Source organism: Exophiala mesophila, assembly GCF_000836275.1.
Source record: "Exophiala mesophila strain CBS 40295 unplaced genomic scaffold supercont1.6, whole genome shotgun sequence".
Taxonomy (NCBI): domain Eukaryota; kingdom Fungi; phylum Ascomycota; class Eurotiomycetes; order Chaetothyriales; family Herpotrichiellaceae; genus Exophiala; species Exophiala mesophila.
In genome coordinates, this window is record NW_015622509.1 from 2,425,582 (window position 1) to 2,445,052 (window position 19,471).

Sequence of the window (19,471 nt, forward strand, 5' to 3'; positions counted from 1 at the left end):
AAGAGGCCGCTGGCTGTTCTGATTGAAGCATTTTGCCTCGCTTGTGCAAGTCCATAAGCCAATCGTACGTTCCAGGGTCGAGTGTCTCTTTATCTGTATCATCGAAATCAGCAGCTGAATCCCCAAAAATGCCCCATCAACGACCGAGAAATAATGTACTGCATCTAACTTACGTGTTTCACGCACGGTCTTTTGGATACTGGTGTCGACCACGCCTGGCGTAACTGCTACAACAGAGGTTGAAGGCTCTTCAAAGGCCAGAATGGAGCACAGCTGGTTCATTGCTGCCTTGGCGCAAGAATAAGCCCCCCAAGACTTGGTTGGTCTGAGGGAGACGCCTGACGACGTGAGGATAATTCGGCCGCTGTTCTTGCTGAGGTATGGGAAGGCCGTTTGTATCTGGCACGTATGTCTTAGTCAAGATGCCATGATTGTTCGTTTGCAGGAGCGACATACTCCGTGGAGAAGGGAGAAGAAATTGATATTGAAGAGATCTTTCCATTTGTCGATGTCTCCGTCAATTACCGGACTTATTGGTCCCAGTATGCCGGCGTTTAAGATGATGGCATCTAGGCGGCCGGTCTGGCTGATTGCTGCCTGAACAGCCTCTTCACTTGTTGTCCGTTTCGACACATCCCCTTGCACGATCCGCAGCCTGGAGCCTGCCTGTGGCACTAATCCATCCAGTTGTTGAGTTTGAATGTCGACAGCAACAACCAATGTGACGTTGGATGTTTTCAGAAGCAGATTAACGATGCTCAGGCCAATTCCACTGCCAGCCCCGGTGACGATGCTAGACAGTTATAAGAGACCAAGTCCAATAAACATGGCTGGCCAAAGTCAAGACTCACATTGATTGCGCTGCCATCTCTGCACGATACCAATCCAGCCAGAAGCCTTTCCGTTTGATTCTGCGTCTCCTTGACAGTCTAACCGTGAGGAGCCTAACAGAGCGGGAACGCTATGAGGAACGTTGCGCGTGCCTTGGTGATTCTTTCGGGAATATGAGTGGGCTATTTGCAAACTATGGCAGAGAACATCAATCAACTTTAGGCCTCGGAGTCGATCGAGTATTACTTGAGAAACCCAAGTCTTGAGGCCCTTGCAGTGCGAGTTTGAGACGTTGACCTTGAACTCCGCCCCGGTCCGTGGTTCGCTTTATGATCCACGATCCACCCGATCTCCGAAATCTCTAGGTTTCAGTCAGTCCTTCGAACGCCGAAGCTCCTCGGAGAAAGGTGTGTAGGCGGAGAGGCTTCCATCTCACCGTTTCCGACACTAAGTACTTCTGGTGAACTAGGAGATGGTTCATGGTTTCACCATTCGGGAACGGGGAGATTCAAGACCCCAAATGGCCTTGGAGGGGTAAGCTTCAGGGAAAGCGATTCGCGAGTATGTCCTTCTTTGAATTTCATCTCCCCCTTCCACGAGGCTGAAGCGATGATCATATGGTATAAGCAATGGTTGAGCAAACGACGCTATGTCTAGAATGGTGCTGCGGCCGGAATTTCAACATTTGATCTGCACTATAGAGTCCCCGGTAGCTCTTTTCATTGTACATAAAAGCTAACTCGAAGAAGTCAAGAACCAATAAACCCATCAAGACGTTCCATTCTGACCGATTTTCGTCGTCTTCCAGCTGGGAATGGGGTCGAAATCGGGGTTTTTGGCAGCTGTCCATTGGGGCAGATGGTATCCTGGTGGATGCGCCCCAAGAGGAAAGCTGGTTGAGGTCTTGGTCAATGAAAAGGGTGCTTTGACAACTTCCACATCATCCCAGCCCCAAGGCGCACCGTCAATGACTTGGTAATTCTCCTTTCGAATGGCTTTCTCAAATCCCCGGTCTGCGATGACACCGCGGACAACGTGTCGGTTGGCTTGGTGTGAGACGATCTCGTCATAGTGTCGCATGTGGCCGATCAACTCGGGATTGCGAGCCTTGAGCTTCTCAAGTTGTGCCTCGGTGTATTTCCCATAGGACAGCAACTGAAGATTGGATGTTGTTAGAGCGCACTGAACTGTGTATGAACCGCCGACTTTCGATCTTTGGAGGATGGCATGTAGCACTCCGCACGCTCCCGCGTGACCCGTTCTGTTCTCAGTTAGCGATGAATGGCCTCAGATGTACAGTCGAGTCGTTTGCAATATCGCGAAAGGCAAGTGAGGCTTACAGATAGTCCGCGTTGGGGCCAGGGAAAATGTGAGCTTCGTCAAACCCGTTGAAACGACCAACAGCCAACCCGATGCCCGTCAACTGTAACAATAATTAGAAATCGACCTTCTCCAAGAATTAGAATGCTGGTTTTCAAAGTCAGCACTTACCGTGTCGGCAATTTGCGCCCAACCAGGGCGGATCGTCCATGGACCTTTCCAGCCATAACAATTCTCCTGACAGTAGATGATACCTCTATCGCGGTCCGCCACGAGACCAAGCACGGCGTCTCTTCCGAAGCCTAGATGTTCCATCACAGAAGGTCGGTAGCCGTCTATGAACACGTCGGCCTCTTTGATCAGTTCTAGTAACTTCTTGCGACCCTCGAACGTCTTAAGGTTGATATCAACGCTGATTTTTCCAATACAGCCGTCGAGTAGTGTGATCGGTAGTTCGGTGTTGGTGGCACTACTGACTCGAATTACAGTTGCGCCTAGAGCAGCACAGATACGACCAATAGTGGGTGCGGCGATGGCTCTCGCCAACTCTAACACCTTGAAGCCAGATAATGGACGCTTGTCTGTCTGTGGCGAAGGAACGCTGTCCCAAGTCACAGGAGCTTGCTTCGCGTAAGGATCCTTGATCAGGTTGTAGTATGGTTCGTCCTTGACAGCTTGCCCCTGTAACGATGATCAGTCATAGACAATCGCAATGGTCCCACAGTACTTACGTGAGCAGTAACCAGGAACTCATTCTCTTCGTAGCAGATTGTGCCCGGCACTCGATAAATATTATTACTCCAGTCATCAAGAGTCCTCGAATCATGCTGGGCCACGATGTCCATGTACATTTGCAAGATTTCTGGCCATGAGAGGTTCTTTTCGTTGTGTTGAGGTACATTGAGCATGTTGAGCAAGGGAGTTGGGTCCATGTTCCCATGCAAAGAGTACCACCGTCCGTCTTTCGTCTTGTAAATGTTAGTTGCCACTTGACGGTAGAGCTCTCGCGTGCGACCGTGGTCCCAGCGTCCAACAGCTGCCTTCATCTGATCGGTGCCAGCAAGCCATGCGCCATTGCTTCGCACAAATAATGCTCCGAGGCCGCAGACCATAGCATGAGCCCTATCAAGAAAATTAGCCATTCTCAGCCTGACGGGGAAAACCAATCATGCATACACATCGACTTCGACCTCCTGTTCAATTCCATATCGAGCCTTTGAGATGGCACTGGCGAACAGTCCAAGATAGCCGCATAATGCGGCCTGAGCCTCTGCTGCTTTAAACGGGGCCGGGTAAAACGGTTGCGTCTCCTCGCCCACAAAGCGGACAGTTGATGCCAATTTTTTGACCTCCAAGGGAGCGTTCAGTCGCCCATCATTCAGAATCAAATTGAAGATGCGGGCCGCCTCGGCCTGAATACTGTACTTCTGTTCGTCGGTGCATCCATTGAAAGCCGTAGGTGCAGGGCCAACTTTGGGGTCGTGACTGATAGCCATACTGCTTCAGGCGTTTTTCTAAGACCGAAGTCATTTGTACAAGTCGGATGATTCAATCGGCGAGATGGATGAAAGCATTTATGGCAGTATTCAGTAGGTTCAACCATCGGTTCAGACGGCACCAGTTCTCAAATGCAGGCGTGCGGTGCACTGCACAAGTGTCTAGGGTAGGTATCCTGCCTAGGGAGTAGGATCGGAGCTGAGTGAGGTTGTCTCCACCCTTCCACAACTGTTTCCGGGCTTGGGCAAGGGTGTAGCGAGAGACGGACCAAATGTGTTAGCGCAAGTTGAACGGTTGCATTGAGCCCGGGAGTAATAACTAGATGCCTGGTCCCGAAGCCATCAACCCCATTATTACTTTGAGAAAGTTTTGAGACATATTCCAGCACGTCATGCGTCTCAACAATACAGCCGTCTGTTCAAGGACGTGCTCCTTGCCAGCGTCAGATGCCAGATTAGGGACGCCGAATAGGGTGACATGTGTATGTGAGCCGAGATTAACCCATTCTTTCAACACAAGAGCCTCTTTCTCGCAAGTTGGAATCTTGTCGATACGCAACGCAACGCTGTTCACTTCAGGCTTAGGACGCGGCAAAAGCTGTGCCACGCACCATAGCGCCGCTCCTACATGGAAAGCACTAAACGGCTCGAGCGGGTAGTTGGCTTGATAGTGCCTCAGGATGGACAACACTTGTGAACTATGGTAAGCGACCTCACGGACACGCATGTCATCCTGTGCGGCCCATTGAGTCATGCGTAGCCGAGCGCTTTCGGAGGTCGGATCTCTCAGCAGCATATAAAGCCAGTCCATAAGATCTCCCGCTCCGTGCAGGTGAGACATGTGCACCATTTGAGCCTCTCGGTATGCATCAGCGAGCTCCGTCTGAGTTAAGGGAGTGGCTACCTTGAGAGAGATGCGTATGTGAAGGAAACGATCCACGATGCTTTGTAAATGTTTCGTGCCATCGTTCAAGTGCGATGCAACCCCGCCAAGGCTCACCATCGGTGAGGCATTAATCTCTTTCATGCTCCATATCATACGTATGAGAGTCAGAATGAAATAGCGGTGATGCTCTGGATTGATTTTCCTGATCGAGTTGTCCGTATCATCCAGGAGGCTTCTGCACAAAGCTCGGAATCTGGGAACGGGAGGAGTGTGCTTCGACCACGGGTGAAGAGCAGCCCAAGCGTGCGCTGACTCCGCCTGCCAATGTTCAGTGGAGGAAGGCATCTCCAAGTCGAGATCGGAAACGCTCAGATATGGGCGACTGTTGTGAAGGTAGCTGACGGAAGAGTCAATCAACTACATCAAAGGGTCAATATTCGGCATCATTTCAGGGGTTGGCCCAATGTGGGCTACTGACATAAACGGCCCATCCAAGACGTCGATATCGCTCCTGGGTAATCCACTGGTGCCAGCGTTCTTCCACGCTGAGGTTTTCAGGAATAGGAGGAGCATTATAGCAGAAAAGACCCATACTTTTAGCATTGTGGACAAGTGAGCTTCGTGACGATTCACTCAGCTCGAACAGCCGACGGCTGGCACCACAATAGCCTTGCACGCTTTGAAATAGCTTGGCTGCCAGATACTGGTCTGACCGAAGAAAGCGTGGATCATGTTCAGCCTTGCGATTCAAGGTCAGGAAGACAGTGGTTGTAGTTGAATGTCACCGACGACTTACCATAAACGCAAGCAAACGGCGAACGAGTTCAGATAATGAATTCGAGAAAACATGCGCCCCTTCAAACCTTGTATAATTGGCTCCGACACTAGCCATCGACAATGTGAGCACAGGAAATTTAGTAGGGTCAAAGGTCGGACGATGAACAACAGTGAACGTCTGTGCAGAGCTCGTCAGTGGGTGGGCCAACGACATCATGGGTTGTCAACCAGGGAGACTAAGACTCACGCGGTCAAAGTGTCTGAAGAACATATCAAGACAATGATCTAGCTTTTCTTTTGATGGAAAATTGGCAAGTGAAACAGTCTGCCATGGGACACGCTCGAGAGGGAGGCGCATGCTGTTGAGAAGTCTGTTCCTCGTATCCTCACTTATATGCGTGAGGTGGTAGAAGGACCCCAAGGTGCTATCGTAGTCCTCTGGATGTAGCCCCAGCATTGGGAGTGTAAGTCGTTGGTTGGAAGCCGCGTGCCACTCCATCGGCCACACATCATCAGGACTGCAGCGGTCAAGTGGCGTCGGTTGTGGTAGATCGTCCAGTTCCTCTGACAGGACGCCGCTGAGCTGACCGTCAGCTGGAACCGAATTTCGAGGCTGTTCTTCATCTCTCCGCTGGATCGTGGATTCCAGGTTCACTCCAAGAAGGTCCAGTCTTGGTGACGGCGCCATTGACGGGAACACATCATCTACACCGTCGTCAAATATCCAGCCAAAACTATCAGCGTAGGTTTGAGAGTCGTCTGCGAACAGACCTAGAGGACCCCAAGCATGAGATGGCGTGGGAAAGTGGAAGGCCAGATTATGATCGGTAGGATCATCGTATCCACCATTCGCAGCAGCATCAGTCAAAGTGATTGCTGCTGGGAGTGTCGATATACCTGCGGGGTGGAAGGTGGGAGGCGGAGCACCGTGGCCCTGGATTGTTGCATGGGCCTCCACCGTGCTTTCAGGCACACGGGCCGATGCTGGTGGTTCCGGCGACCTTGCTACCACCTCATATACGCAGACCTGGTGTCGCTTTATGCAGGATGAGCAGCTGGGTTGTTCAGCAAGACACCGGATCTTGGATCTACAACATGTGAAGCGGCGTTAGTCCTACTAGAACAGCAGCAGGAGACCGCGCCAATGCATACCTGATACACTGTATACAAGCCTTCTTCCGAGATTTTGGGCGTTTGCGATTCCTATCATGAATTTGTAGATGACGAGTCAAGGCATCCCTATCCCTAGCTTGGTTAGATCGAAGCAATTTGTAGGTGTCTCAATGAGAGTAGTACCGTCGACGAAAATCTCTAGCACAGATCGGACACGTATGCCTGTCTTCTCGGTCGCCCACCGACTCGGTTGGCTGTCCACTGTGATTTGTGCGACATGAGCCTGCTGCCGCCGGTGACGATGATGGAGCTGACCTTTGCAACGATGGGTCATGCTCCATCGTCGTGATCGACTGTTCCCCAGGATAGTTTGAGGCCGACGATACCTCTGTGAAGAGTACTGTAAGTTTGTAACGAGACTAGACATCAACTCGACATCAGGTGATAGGGTGTACGCCTTGGGACGATACCCCAGATTCTAAAGTGGCGGGCACAATCTGGTTGTGGAGGAGACGTCGAACTCGGGGAAGCGGAGTCTGGGGAGACGGCGGAAGTCCGAACAATGCCAAGATGAACCTGGACTTGCCACAACCACATCCGAGTCCGAGAAGTAATAGGGCCAAGCAGAACGCATTGCTTGTATTAGCTGCCATCACGTTTCCGGTGCACATTAGATAAGTGTCGGTCAGGTAGTTGAGGCATGAGGCGAAAATAAGAGGTATCGCTGTGCTCAGGAAGGCGCCGGCGACGGTTGGAACTATCCAGTGTACACTATTATACAACGCTCTCCAGGCGAACCATTACATGGTAATGAGAAAGATAACACCGCCACCTATCAAGGAAACGAGGGCCCATATGTGCCAGCAGATATGACCCGTTTCTCGGAGAGGTGGTGTGCGAAGCGTCTAAACATCAAACGGATTAGCAGTGCACCAGTCGCCACATCCCACTCCGGACGGCAGAGAATATCTTGATGCCCGTGTAAACTCCGCACGACAGTTGACAGCGAGGCCATCGAAAATGAGACATATGCTTCGTTTGTGTATCAGGACTCCTTACACAAATTTCCCCATCTTCTTCCCAAATCGCGACATCATGGTTGAACAGTCTTTGGCAGGCAGAGTTGCTCTTGTGAGTGGCTCGGCGTGGAGCATCGGTGCGGCCGTATGCGTTGAGTTGGCTTCTAAGTAAATGAAATCCCTCTGTGCCTTTGGACAGACTTTGATCTTTATTTTACAACAGGGGCGCGTTAATCGTGTGCAATTATCCCTGGGAGTCTCAGAAAAAGGATGCGGAAACTGTCCTTGAGCAATGCCGTGCAACCAAAGGCGCGTCAGCTGAAGAATCTTTCGCTGTCGAGGCGGATTTATCGACGCTCGAAGGACCTCAGAAACTTGTCGACGAGACCATCGCTCGCCTCGATGGCCGCAAGATCGATATTCTCATCAACAATGCCGGTATTGCGATCATGAGGCCTCTCGTTGAAGTGACGCTCGATCAGTGGGATAAGCAAATCAACCTGAACTGCAGGGGCATGATGCTCTTGACGCAAGCCGTGCTGCCTCACCTTTCCAAGAAAAACTGCCGCATCGTCAATTCAAGCAGCGTTGGTGCACGTCTCGGGATGCGGGGATCGACAATTTACAATGGCACCAAGGCCATGGTGGAAGCATTCACGAGATGTTGGGCAGTGTACGCAGACACAGTGGACCCCTGTCCCTTGCGCTCAGCGGCTTATTTGCTAATGCTTGTTATGATAGTGAGTTTGGGCGTGAGTACGACTGTACTGTCAACGCCATCTGCCCCGGGCCGACCAATACCCACGGGTTCAACCACGCGGGCGAAAAGTTCCTTGCAAGTCTTCAACCGGTACTGGATGCAACTCCCAAAGCCGCTCGAGTGGCAGAGCCGTCAGAAATTGCAGGGGCTGTCGGCCTCTTGTGCGAAGAAAAGGCGGGATGGGTCACTGGAGTGTGTCTGGGTGTGAATGGCGGTTTCCACATGCCTTAGGCGCTTCAGCGTCTACCCTAGTTGCCCTCAAATGGTATTCACCATAACTAAACGTAGACAATAGAAAAGCCTCAGACAAGTTGTGCTGTTTATCGGCCTGTTATTCCTCTGACCAGGTACCCAGTGTGTCGCATTAGCAGTAGGCGATCTGCCCAGCGAGGCTAACCCCCCTACCCCTAGCCCGAAAACGAGGCGTATGGGCGCCGCTTTAGAGAAACCTTTCTATGTCATTTGAGCCTTGGGTGAGTACAGGGCGGCGTCACCCTAGGCTCGAAGTAGGGTGAGTCCACTAGTCGTATGATGTCTAGATCAAGAACTCATTTTATATGCCTGCGGAACTACGAGCAACGGCACTTTTCAATTCAGACTGGTGCCGCCACCGCATGACTGACTGATGGAGGGTATATTTACCTGCGTGAGGTGCACGAGGACCCTCACAGCACTAGGACGACAACGCGCAAGTTCTCGATTCCCACGGTCCTCACCCAGCAGTCGATGGTTTTCACAGAGCTCGGCTGTCTACCATCCACCCAAGAAAGCAACCAACAACCTCCGCCCAGCAGTGGCCGAGAGCTCCAAATATTCTCTACGAGCATCGTCGACCTCTTCAGCGCCTCTAACAGAACCAGACAACTTTGAACGTCACAACATCCCTCCCACCGATTATGGCGAATGGCGCGCCCATGGACGAACTCTTCTCCAACCAGACAATCTCTTCCACCGTTTCTCTGAATCTCCAATCCCCGAAATCAGACAAAGAGCTCGTTATATGAAACAACATGCCCTGTGCCCACACCCTGCACATCAGCAGACTCGAGTCCCCGTGTCACCGCATGATCCGGAGGGTCGAAAAGTTGCTGGAAAGAGCACACAGCCACCTGCCCATGTCAACTTTGAATGTCCCGATTGCGGTATTGCCACATACTGCTGTGAAGAGCATTGGGCCGATGACTTTGAAGCACATCTCGAAATCTGTGATACTTTGAGACAGATCAATGAGGATGACCATGACTTGAGGTCTGGAAGATGGTTCCCTGAATTCGAATACCCCGGTCCGCAGCTGGATGAGATCTTGGTCAATATGACTAGTTGGGATACCTTTCTGTACACTCGGCAATTCGAGGCCATCAACGCAGACCGCAGCATGCGACAGGCCACGAGACTATTGACCTACCCCTTGACGATCGGTAGTGTTCTTCACGAGCTGAGTCCATATAATATTCGACGAGGTGGAAGATTGACACCAGAAGGGTTGAAGAGTTTCAGCGGTAAGATTTCTTCTCAGTAGCTGTATCAAGGGTATTAATACTGACTATCACAGCTCTACGATATACACTTCATCCTCCACGACAAGGTCAAGGCATTGATGTCGCTGGTCTTCGTTTGGCTTCCCCTCCAGTGCGAATATTCATCCTCGGAGCTCGTGCCGAGTCTTCCTTACCACGTGAAGTCTGGACTCAACTCAATCACATCTTTCCTCGATCACTTATCCACTTAATTTTCATTGGACCTGAATCCATGGCCAACCGGGACGGCGAGTTTCCACTGCCAGAGAGGACACCGACAAATCCATTCGGAGCAATTGTCGAAGATCGTATTTCGGAAAAGATGAAGATCACGACGTATGTCGAGTATTTCCACACCTTGCATGAAGCCAACCAATTCTATCCGTACGACCCATACTTTGATTGTTTCATGCTATTCCACCCGGGACTCGGACATCCCGCGTCATCACAAGAGTGGGAACAGACACTTCCACAGCTCCTGGCGACCAAAGTACCTATCCTCGCCACCGGTTATACCGAATTCGACATGTATCGAGATTGGCAGTGGGTGATGGACACGTGCGCGGGAGAAGTCGATCTCTTGATGGAACCTGGCGAGAACAGATTCCGTTCGTTGAGATGGGATTTGAATGACCTAGACCCCCAGGATATCAGTTGTGGTAATTGGGGTGTCTGGGCGTTTAGAGGTAAAAGGTATGTTTTCTGTTTGCTTTTATCACTTTATGTTTCGTTACTGACTGCTGCTACAGATATGAAGCAACCCATCGAAATGTAGAATAGTCATCAATACAGCAATAGGCTCAGGTGTATAAAAACCGCATGGTTGTCATTCACTACCTTAGGTACTTGACATTGGGTTCTTACAATGTACACACTATGGTGAAAAAGATCCCAAATCCAAAGCTTGACCTCAGACGCGAGGAACTCCCGGATGCACTGTGCCGGGATGAACAGGGATGAAATGGAATATTTGCCCCATCAACCCAAACATGACGTTCTAGAAAAACCTGCAGATCGAAGATCAGTCATGAAGGCGGCTATGGGAGATAGCACGATGGTGTGTGGATGATAATTAAGGCAGTGCATCAAATCATGTGACGCTTATATTGATAGTGAGAAGGCATAGAAAGCACTTAGTGGGACATCTGCGGCATGGCAGGCACACAAGTAAGCACAATGCGTCCAAAATCTCCGTTTGGCAGTCTAATCCACCAATAAATATCGAGACCCTGACAATTAAAACAAGCCCTTAGCGCGAGATCTTGCAGGGGCAGCCAGGCAGTGCAATCGGCGCATTGGGGAGGAGCATGCCCCTCTAGCACCTACCTTATAGGTGCTAAGGGTCACCAAAGTACGCCCGAGGCCCCGGGAGGGGACCCTCCCACAGCCACCAAAAAGCGCTGACCAATACCTAACACGAGAACATCTTATGAGCGCATGGCAAGGCGTCATCGAAAACAACAAGGCTCCTTGTGATCCAGACGGCGCAGGCGAACAATTCTCAAAGGAGGCGTTTCACTCGACTTCTCCCAGTTTGAAACATATAAGCAGGGCAAGACACACTCCGTCTCCTGATTGCTGAGCCCACACAACTATTCACAGTCATATACGGATACATACCTCACCATCTATACCCAAGCCAAGTCAGATTCTTGGTCTGATCATCGAATTCTAGCAAGCGGACTCTTCTACAACGTTTGACTGCGCTTTGCGCTACTCGCCACAACCTATCTGGTTAACCAATCCTCATCAGCATCCAGCGGGCTTGATTAAAACCCACCCACAGCACACACCATTCAGGATGAAATTCTCAATACCCCTATTGACCACACTGGTCTATCTCTCCACATTCGCCGCCTCGGCGCCTCCCCCATCATCATTTCAATCCGACATCTCCAGAATTTCTAGACGAGAAGCCGCCGCCGCCTCCTCACCCCTCGATTCAATACACTCGTTAGAGAAACGCAAAGGCGGAGGCGGGGGACGAGGCAGCAGTGGATCCTCCGGCGGACGAACAGGCTCAGGCACTGGCGGCGTCGGTGGCGGACGTGTATATTCATACATGCCTAATTCCAACGTCGGCGGACGCACAATCTCCGGCTCAGGCACACCCAAAGCCTTTGGCAACCGATATACCGGCGGCGCCGCCGTGCCATACACAGCGGGTCTCTCGTCACCGACCCGAGGAATCGCACCATTCGCTCTCCCTGTCGCGGCTCTCGCATTCTTCCCTGGGTTATGGCTATATGGCTCGGTGTTTGCATATCCATATGCCTATCCATACCATTGGTATCATAATGGTCAGAACCACACCACCAATGTCACATGCCTATGTCAGCGATACCAGGTCTGTGGCTGTGATCCAGATAATGACGAGAATGGGAACAGTACGTTCCTCGACCAGCTGATCCTAAATGGAACGGGCGAGCCGGTCAATTCGACAAATGTCCGGACAGTGGATTTTGGGAATGGGAGTGTTTCGACTTTCATCAATGGAAGTCTAGAGAATGGAACCACGGCTGCTGGTGGGACGGATCCTTCGAATGATAGTCAGGTTAGTGGTGCGATGAGGGTGGTTATGGAGGCCGGTGGGTATTGGGTCATGATTGCCACTGTTGTCGTGGGGACGTATATGGCGGCTTGAACGGAATGACACGACCTTTCTCCTTTGGCATGGAAGATGTATATTTTGGGTCGGGGTTCATGATGATTCATATGTTTGGCATGTTGGTTTCCAGCCAGTTTTGTGAGCATGATCGCACAAGTTTTTTGTGTGGTGAAAGATGATTTTCATTGTCTTTATCATCTGTCAAAGTGTTTACGCCTCGGATGGTCAGACACGTGTATACATAGGAACATAGATAATGATTGAATGTGGTGTCATGAGAATACTGTATGATGTGTATGGAATTATGAAACTCAATTTTGGAGGCTGGTTTGCGCGCTCTATGACTATAACTGATTCTGAAGTCTTGATTGACTGATATATCTATCTGTCACAAGGGGCACGACTACACTACGAGACTCTCCTGATATCTCGCCCCAATCATGCAAATGATGCCGGAGAAGATCGGGGTGGAGATGTACACTCGAAGCATTGGCAACCTTCCCAAATCGTCCGTCTCTATTTTGTAGCCAGAGGGGCCTTGGTAGAGAAACCGACGCAAGCATTGCTCCAGCAACAAAAGGTGAGAGTGGGTTGTGCTTCCAGTTCATTTTTAACCACCGCCCCTATCTCACACCGACAAAGGTGTAAGGAAAAGCACAAGACCAATGGCTTCAACACCATAGATCAGTCTCTGAAAGATGTATTTTCTCGCTCTTCGTGAAGTGACCTTTTCACTGTCCCATATGTACATAACAAAAGTCTGTTGACAAACAACTCTATAATTCCACTTTGGTACCTGGCTTCCGTGCCTGTAAATGGATTAGCCAGAAACAAGTGAAACCGAGCGGACACGCTTCTTACCAGATTAGCTGCTGGACCACCAAGCTCTTTCTCCAAACCGTCTTCATACTCGACGGGCACAGCTGGTTTGCCTGGGAATGTGGCGTACACAAAAGCAGAGAGAGCCCCAATGCACCCAAGGAAACCAGCCCACAGCAAAGCACCTCGAGCCGGGGTCATGTGTGTGTAATCTTCCAGCGCAAATATACCCAAGATCTCATTATCTTCATGGACTGGCTCTCCGAAATTTCGTCGTTCTTGTGGATCGTCCCAGTCGCCATAAGGATCTCGATGTTGTCTCTTGATTCGAGGAGGATTGATGTAATTGCCGTTCTACAAGTCAAAGTCAATTGCATGTCTCCAAAGTTGCTTCCAAAGGTCGCACCATTTCAGGATCGTCGAGTTCTGCCCCAGCTCTTCTGCTCAATGCGGTCGAGAATGGTGCGATGGGTCGGGCTTGTGATCGAATCATCGCAGCTCGCGTCGACCGTGAGGCCAGGGATAGAACCTGTCGAGACAACATGGTGAATAGGTAAAGTAAAATGTTTGGCAATAAATGCCAGTCTCGATTGGTGAGGTCGTCTGCCGAAGGAGCGTGGAATTCAAACCGTCGTAACCTCTGGAAGTTGAGTAGCAGGACGAGTGAGCTGAAGTCTTAATGACGAGCAACAGGAGGATTGTGATTGGCTGTTGGATGGGGCTTCACGGTGCGCAGGCAGGAGCTTCCTTGGAGATCCCAATGCAGGAAGGCGCGGATGTGTCAAAGGCAGGAGGGCAACTGCGACTCACCCAAGTCCTCCCAAGCTAAACTCATTTGGTTGCACCTGACGCCTTTGCAAACTTCTCTCTCACAACTCTTCAGAACGACCCCAGGAACAACTACTTTCACTTCTCAACAACCCATTATTGTCGCAGTCTCCTTCAAACTTCGCATACGATATTCCCTCAATCCACTGATTCATTCGATCGGTAGTTTGGCCCGCATAACGCCCTAGTCGTAGAGCATGCTCGTCACCAATTCATCAACCTAATCGACCCTACAAGGATCAGTTGGCCATGCCAGGCTCGCTGCACTCTCCCAATGCCCGACTCTCCCCCGATCGGCGATTCTCTCACCACCACCACCAACAACCACATCAATACTGACACGCCCGAATCTCTACTTCACGAAGCAACGACGCATGTTGATTCGAACCCAGAAATATCCAACGAGAAACCAGCCTCTCCGAATCGCCTTCGCAGTCCCTCAGATGAACGCCTTCCCACTCCCGTCTCAGACCGTCCGCCGCCCGAGGACAACAAACTTGAGGAGCCTCCAAACAAGAGACGGAAGCTCAACGACCGTGATAATGAGGCCTCGCCTCGTCCAATCTCTCCTCCATGGAAGAGGGTCATCGCGGATGGTCCCACCTCATTTCTCGAGAATGGCCGCCGAAAATCGGGGAGGACAAACGCGGTCCCTCTCGCCCTTCAGCCACAATCAAACAAGAGACAGACACGTGCCCAATTCGACAAGACAAAGGGAGAGAACCAGAAGCAGGTAAAGCCTAATTATAATCTCTCTACTCGAACTCCCAAGGCCGAAACCCCAGTCGCCGCTCAGACAAAATCGACAAACCTTCGCCATGCCAGTCTACGAAATCAAGAACAATCCAATGGCCTCAAGATCGTTCCCATTCAAAGGAAGTCGAAGGAATCCGCCACCGAATCGAAGGTATCAGCCCCTTCACCGTTAAAAACCACGCGACGTTCAACGAGTACTCCAGTGCACCCTCGTGGCGGCAAATCTCCCGCCATCAATGGCCAGGTGGCCAATGAAAACCGCGTCAATGGCCTAATCAAGAAAGAACCAGAAGACAACGACGAGGAATCCGAGCTCTCTAGCATAGTCTCGTCACGATCACCGAGTCCGCCGTTGGCTCTGAGAAAAGTCACCTTTCGAGTCCGTCTACTAAATCCATCGATTACTTCCCCGGCAAACCTGCCATCACAAAAGAAGTACGCTTCTTTCCGGGAGTTCATCGAAAAAGACGAGTTGGAACCTCGGGCAGGAGAAGACCTCCTTACTCAAGAACAGATTGAGCGAGAAGCCGTCGCTCGCAATCGACTCTTCAATGCCCAACAGCTTGGAGGCATCCTCAACAAAGGTGTTATCGATCGTCTTCCAGAGAAGCAAAGCGAGCCCAGGCGTCAATACGCCCATCATGATCATCTATTGGCCCACATTCATCATTTCAGACTTCTACTCCGCCACGAAAGCCGAGATCACAAGAGGAAGGCTGAGTTACTCGCCCATGAAGCAAAGCGATATGTGGAAGAGAGGCAAAAGCGGAACAAAGTCAAGACAAAAGAAGAGATTGAGAAAGAACTTCGTGATGCTAGCATCGCACGATACCGGAACACTGTCAAGGATCTCGATAAATTATGGGCTGGGGTGAGGGCCGAGGTGGATACCATTCGTCAGAAACAATACGAAGAACAGCAGCAAGCTAAGATGAAGGGCCATCTAGCACGAGTCTTGGATAAAACAGATCAAATGCTGGCGCGCACGGTCGAACAGGACGAGTCTACCCTTAATGGTGATGACGATTCTTCCAACGACGACTCCGTTTCAGGCTCTGATGACAGTCAACAAATGTCCGAGTCCGAATCTGAATCTGATCCAGAAGATGAAGCTAATGATCATGATGCCGAGATGTCTATCGAAGAACTCAAGCGCAAATATGAGAATCTCCCAGAAGTGCCACAGGATGAGGACACTGCTATGGAAGATGATGTTGAGATGAGCCGAAACTCAGAGGAGGAAGACTCTGATCCCGAAACTGAAATGGATAGTGAATTCGACACAGACGAGAGTGAGGCTGACGATTCTGACGATGACGATGACGCCACAAGTGACCAAGACTCCTCCAAAGGTGGACTTCTAGCTCTCTTCTCCAGAAGAGAAATCGAGAGCATGGCACCGACCGAAGATCCCGATGAGCATGACTCCTCAGCTGATGTTGAGGACGCAACCGCTGCAGAACCAAGTCCGCTAATTGAAGTCTTGGAAGAAACAGAAGATATGGATATCGATGGTGAGGACTCGAAGACTCCTGGAACCATCAGTCGTCCCCAGTCGAGAGATTCAGCCAACGACGTGGAATCGACGCTTCAGTTGACCGACCATGACCAACTGCAAACCAGCCTACCCTCAGAAGGGGTCGAATCTGCGAATGATTTGTCGTATCCCACCTCCACAAAAGCATCATCCTTGCCACCTGGCCCCGTCACCTCGGACTCTGAGTCAACTGACGTACCGATAAAGCCTGCTGTGAGCAGGCCGTCATCTTCACATCTTCACGTCACAGGAGATCTTCTCAGTCCTGAGCCAAGTGCTCAGACCTCTCCTCGCACCACTGCTACAAAGGTTTCGGAACCGGAGTCTGCTTCTTCGGTTGATGTCAGAGCAGAGTCGGCGGCCCCAATGACTCCCTCAGATACAAAACCCATCATCAAAACACCAGTTCCAAGTCTTCTGCGGGCCACTTTGCGAGAATACCAGCACGAGGGTCTCGATTGGCTTGCCGACTTATATGCCACCGGGCGGAGCGGTATTTTGGCCGATGAAATGGGACTCGGAAAGACAATTCAAAGTATCTCACTTCTTGCACATCTGGCTGAAGTGTACCAAGTCTGGGGTCCACATCTTATTGTGGTGCCAACGAGTGTTATGCTCAACTGGGAAATGGAGTTCAAGAAGTTTCTGCCAGGTTTCAAGATCTTGACCTATTACGGCAATCAAGAGGAACGAAAGCAAAAGCGCAGAGGGTGGATGGCGGATGATAGTTTCAACGTCTGCATCACATCCTACCAGCTTGTCATCCAGGACGCCAATTCTTTCAAACGTCGAAAGTGGCACTACATGATTCTTGACGAAGCGCACAACATCAAGAACTTCAGGTCTGAACGTTGGCAGACCATGATGACCTTCAATACCACGGCACGGCTATTGCTGACGGGAACTCCTCTTCAAAACAACTTGACAGAGCTATGGTCCCTGCTCTTTTTCTTACATTATGGGCAAGAGAGCGATGGGGAAGACGACGCCTTTGCGGGGCTCAAGGAGTGGTCCGAGTGGTTCAAGCGACCGGTCGAGTCGATTCTTGAACACGGCAATCAAGTTTTGGATGCTGAAGACCGGGAGCAAGTTGCCAAATTGCACAAAGTCATTCGGCCATTCCTTCTTCGAAGACTGAAGCGCGATGTGGAGAAGCAAATGCCTCTGAAATACGAACACGTAGAGATATGCCGGCTGTCAAAACGTCAACGGCAGCTCTACGACGGATTTATGGCACGAGCGCAGACGAAGGAGACGTTGACCTCCGGCAACTACTTGTCCATCATCAATGCGTTGATGCAGCTTCGAAAAGTGTGCAATCACCCAGACTTGTTTGAAACTCGGCCGATCAACACCTCTTTTGCAATGCCAAAATCAGTGGCTGCTGGGTTTGAGATTAAAGATTTTCTCGTTCGGCGGAAGCTCCTACTCGATGCAGCGAACGATCTAGACCTGAACTTTCTGCGCCTCGCACCTATTTCCGACGAACACGTGTCGAAGATTGAGATCATGGAATCGTCCAAACGTCATGCTTACCATCAGCTCAAAGCCCTTCGTGACTCGCAACGAAGCCGCATCGCCGACAATTTCTTATGGGCCGGCGAGAATCAACGAGCAGTTCTTGGTTCTCTTGACAATGTTGGGCGGAAAGTCAGACTTAGAGAGATCGACAGCACGATGTACTATGAAGGGTACCGACACGCTCAACGTGCTCTCTATGGTCGGGGGCTCATCAACAGGCTGACTATCAACACCACCAATGCGCGGTTGTCTAGGCTTTCCAGAAACTCGCTCAGAACACGATTCTGGGAACAGGAATCTGTGATTGAGCCATTTCTGGGATTAGTCCATCCGCTGCAGGCGAGGTCGGAACAGATGGAACCATTTGTTCAGAGGTATGCTTGTATTACACCGGCAGTCGTTGCTACAGACCTAGGTGCCACCACTGTCACAGAGCCCGGAGCAGCCATGATCCGAAAGTTCTCGCAGACACCAGAGCCAGTCGACCCGTTCCATCAAGCTCGCATGAAGCTTTCAATCGCGTTCCCGGACAAACGGCTCTTGCAGTACGACTGTGGAAAACTCCAGAGGCTTGACAAATTACTGCGGCAATTACAGGCTGGTGGACATCGAGCATTGATATTCACCCAAATGACCAAAGTCCTGGACATTCTGGAACAATTCCTCAATATTCATGGCCATCGCTATCTGAGACTTGATGGGGCGACGAAAATTGAACAGCGTCAGATACTGACTGATCGGTTCAACAACGACAATCGCATCTTAGCCTTCATCTTGTCTTCACGATCAGGCGGATTGGGCATCAACTTGACTGGTGCCGATACTGTCATCTTCTACGATTTGGACTGGAACCCTGCCATGGACAAGCAATGTACCGATCGCGCACACCGGATCGGACAAACGAGAGATGTGCACATTTACCGCTTCGTGTCTGAGCATACCATCGAGTCCAACATTCTTCGCAAAGCCAATCAAAAGCAAATGCTGGATGACGTGGTCATTCAAGAAGGCGAGTTCACCACAGACTATGTGAACAAGCTCTCCTACCGTGACATGCTGGACGACACCGGCGAGGAAGATGCCGCCGGAGCTGCCATGGATAGAGTCCTTGGAAATGATAAACACAACACGAAGGTATTGGAACAGGCAGAAGATCAGGAAGATCGGGCAGCTGCCAAAGTGGCGGTCAAGGAAGTGCAAAATGCAGATGACGGAGACTTTGAGGACAAACCTGCCGACACAAGAAGTGGTACACCTCGGACACACGAGGCGCTGATGTCTGGATCCGGCCCATTTGGAGCCACCGAAGAGGCATTGAAGGCAGCTCAGGAGGAACACCACATTGACGAGTATCTGGTCAAGCTACAACTGTACCTCGTGCGCGACATTCCATTGGGACCGGCGAAGAAGAGTAAAAAGGGGAAGAGAAGGGATGAGCACCGCGTGAGGAAACGATGAAGCGATGTCAGTCATTGAGGCGAGGCACTCGAGGCACCAATGTAAAAAACTGTAAAATTAATCAGATTTAATTCTTGGCTTGATGATATCAGAACACTTGCCTCGCCATCCGTGTCACACGACCAACACATGGATGTAGTGTCACATGAGACCGCCAGAGAGATTGTCCTGTGGCTCGCCAGCTGGTGTGTTCACTTGAGTTGGTCTGGCTGGGAGTGATGTGTG

At 50.8% G+C, this 19,471-nt stretch overlaps 6 protein-coding genes across 10 annotated transcripts; 4 read left to right on the plus strand and 2 right to left on the minus strand.

Annotated features, from left to right (window-relative positions):
• Positions 1 to 1,450: 1,450 nt before the first annotated feature.
• On the minus strand, positions 1,451 to 3,678 carry PV10_08734. Of its 5 annotated transcripts, XM_016373800.1 has the most exons (5): positions 3,328 to 3,678; positions 2,883 to 3,273; positions 2,323 to 2,832; positions 2,172 to 2,254; positions 1,451 to 2,092 (listed from the first exon to the last, which is right to left on the minus strand). In XM_016373800.1, the coding sequence occupies exons 1-5, from the start codon at positions 3,645 to 3,647 to the stop codon at positions 1,600 to 1,602; spliced, it is 1,797 nt and encodes a 598-aa protein (XP_016220711.1). In that variant the 5' UTR covers positions 3,648 to 3,678; the 3' UTR covers positions 1,451 to 1,599. The 5 variants fall into 5 exon arrangements, with proteins under 5 accessions (XP_016220711.1, XP_016220713.1, XP_016220715.1 ...); XM_016373802.1 differs by having other exon boundaries at positions 1,451 to 2,254; XM_016373804.1 differs by having other exon boundaries at positions 2,172 to 2,832.
• A 3,765-nt stretch (positions 3,679 to 7,443) lies between these two features.
• On the plus strand, positions 7,444 to 8,433 carry PV10_08735 (uncharacterized protein; the record flags this gene model as incomplete). Its single annotated transcript, XM_016373805.1, has 3 exons — positions 7,444 to 7,610; positions 7,666 to 8,115; positions 8,184 to 8,433. 3 exons carry the CDS (start codon positions 7,444 to 7,446, stop codon positions 8,431 to 8,433), a joined length of 867 nt encoding a protein of 288 aa, XP_016220716.1.
• A 340-nt stretch (positions 8,434 to 8,773) lies between these two features.
• PV10_08736 (uncharacterized protein) lies at positions 8,774 to 10,939 on the plus strand. Its single transcript, XM_016373806.1, has 3 exons — positions 8,774 to 9,701; positions 9,755 to 10,412; positions 10,469 to 10,939. Exons 1-3 carry the CDS (start codon positions 8,828 to 8,830, stop codon positions 10,497 to 10,499), a joined length of 1,563 nt encoding a protein of 520 aa, XP_016220717.1. The 5' UTR covers positions 8,774 to 8,827; the 3' UTR covers positions 10,500 to 10,939.
• Positions 10,940 to 11,090: 151 nt separating this feature from the next.
• PV10_08737 (uncharacterized protein) lies at positions 11,091 to 12,606 on the plus strand. The gene has a single exon (XM_016373807.1). It carries the CDS (start codon positions 11,521 to 11,523, stop codon positions 12,361 to 12,363), a length of 843 nt encoding a protein of 280 aa, XP_016220718.1. The 5' UTR covers positions 11,091 to 11,520; the 3' UTR covers positions 12,364 to 12,606.
• A 42-nt stretch (positions 12,607 to 12,648) lies between these two features.
• PV10_08738 (uncharacterized protein) lies at positions 12,649 to 13,825 on the minus strand. The gene is made up of 3 exons (XM_016373808.1): positions 13,553 to 13,825; positions 13,189 to 13,500; positions 12,649 to 13,136 (listed from the first exon to the last, which is right to left on the minus strand). Exons 1-3 carry the CDS (start codon positions 13,688 to 13,690, stop codon positions 13,104 to 13,106), a joined length of 483 nt encoding a protein of 160 aa, XP_016220719.1. The 5' UTR covers positions 13,691 to 13,825; the 3' UTR covers positions 12,649 to 13,103.
• A 203-nt stretch (positions 13,826 to 14,028) lies between these two features.
• PV10_08739 (uncharacterized protein) lies at positions 14,029 to 19,381 on the plus strand. Its single transcript, XM_016373809.1, has one exon. The coding sequence runs from the start codon at positions 14,249 to 14,251 to the stop codon at positions 19,244 to 19,246; it is 4,998 nt and encodes a 1,665-aa protein (XP_016220720.1). The 5' UTR covers positions 14,029 to 14,248; the 3' UTR covers positions 19,247 to 19,381.
• Positions 19,382 to 19,471: the final 90 nt, after the last annotated feature.

What these genes read in the sequence shown, in the direction of transcription:
- PV10_08734 (XM_016373800.1), bottom strand. Translation starts at nt 3,647, where the DNA reads ATGGCTATCAGTCACGACCCCAAAGTTGGCCCTGCACCTACGGCTTTC. An exon ending in CAGGAGGTCGAAGTCGATGT is followed by an intron (nt 3,274 to 3,327) that starts GTATGCATGATT and finishes TTTTCTTGATAG; the next exon opens with GGCTCATGCTATGGTCTGCG. An exon ending in AGTTCCTGGTTACTGCTCAC is followed by an intron (nt 2,833 to 2,882) that starts GTAAGTACTGTG and finishes TCATCGTTACAG; the next exon opens with GGGCAAGCTGTCAAGGACGA.
- PV10_08736 (XM_016373806.1), top strand. Translation starts at nt 8,828, where the DNA reads ATGGAGGGTATATTTACCTGCGTGAGGTGCACGAGGACCCTCACAGCA. An exon ending in AGGGTTGAAGAGTTTCAGCG is followed by an intron (nt 9,702 to 9,754) that starts GTAAGATTTCTT and finishes TGACTATCACAG; the next exon opens with CTCTACGATATACACTTCAT. An exon ending in TGGGCGTTTAGAGGTAAAAG is followed by an intron (nt 10,413 to 10,468) that starts GTATGTTTTCTG and finishes CTGCTGCTACAG; the next exon opens with ATATGAAGCAACCCATCGAA.
- PV10_08737 (XM_016373807.1), top strand. Translation starts at nt 11,521, where the DNA reads ATGAAATTCTCAATACCCCTATTGACCACACTGGTCTATCTCTCCACA.
- PV10_08738 (XM_016373808.1), bottom strand. Translation starts at nt 13,690, where the DNA reads ATGTTGTCTCGACAGGTTCTATCCCTGGCCTCACGGTCGACGCGAGCT. An exon ending in AACTCGACGATCCTGAAATG is followed by an intron (nt 13,501 to 13,552) that starts GTGCGACCTTTG and finishes TTTGACTTGTAG; the next exon opens with AACGGCAATTACATCAATCC. An exon ending in GTGGTCCAGCAGCTAATCTG is followed by an intron (nt 13,137 to 13,188) that starts GTAAGAAGCGTG and finishes ATCCATTTACAG; the next exon opens with GCACGGAAGCCAGGTACCAA.
- PV10_08739 (XM_016373809.1), top strand. Translation starts at nt 14,249, where the DNA reads ATGCCCGACTCTCCCCCGATCGGCGATTCTCTCACCACCACCACCAAC.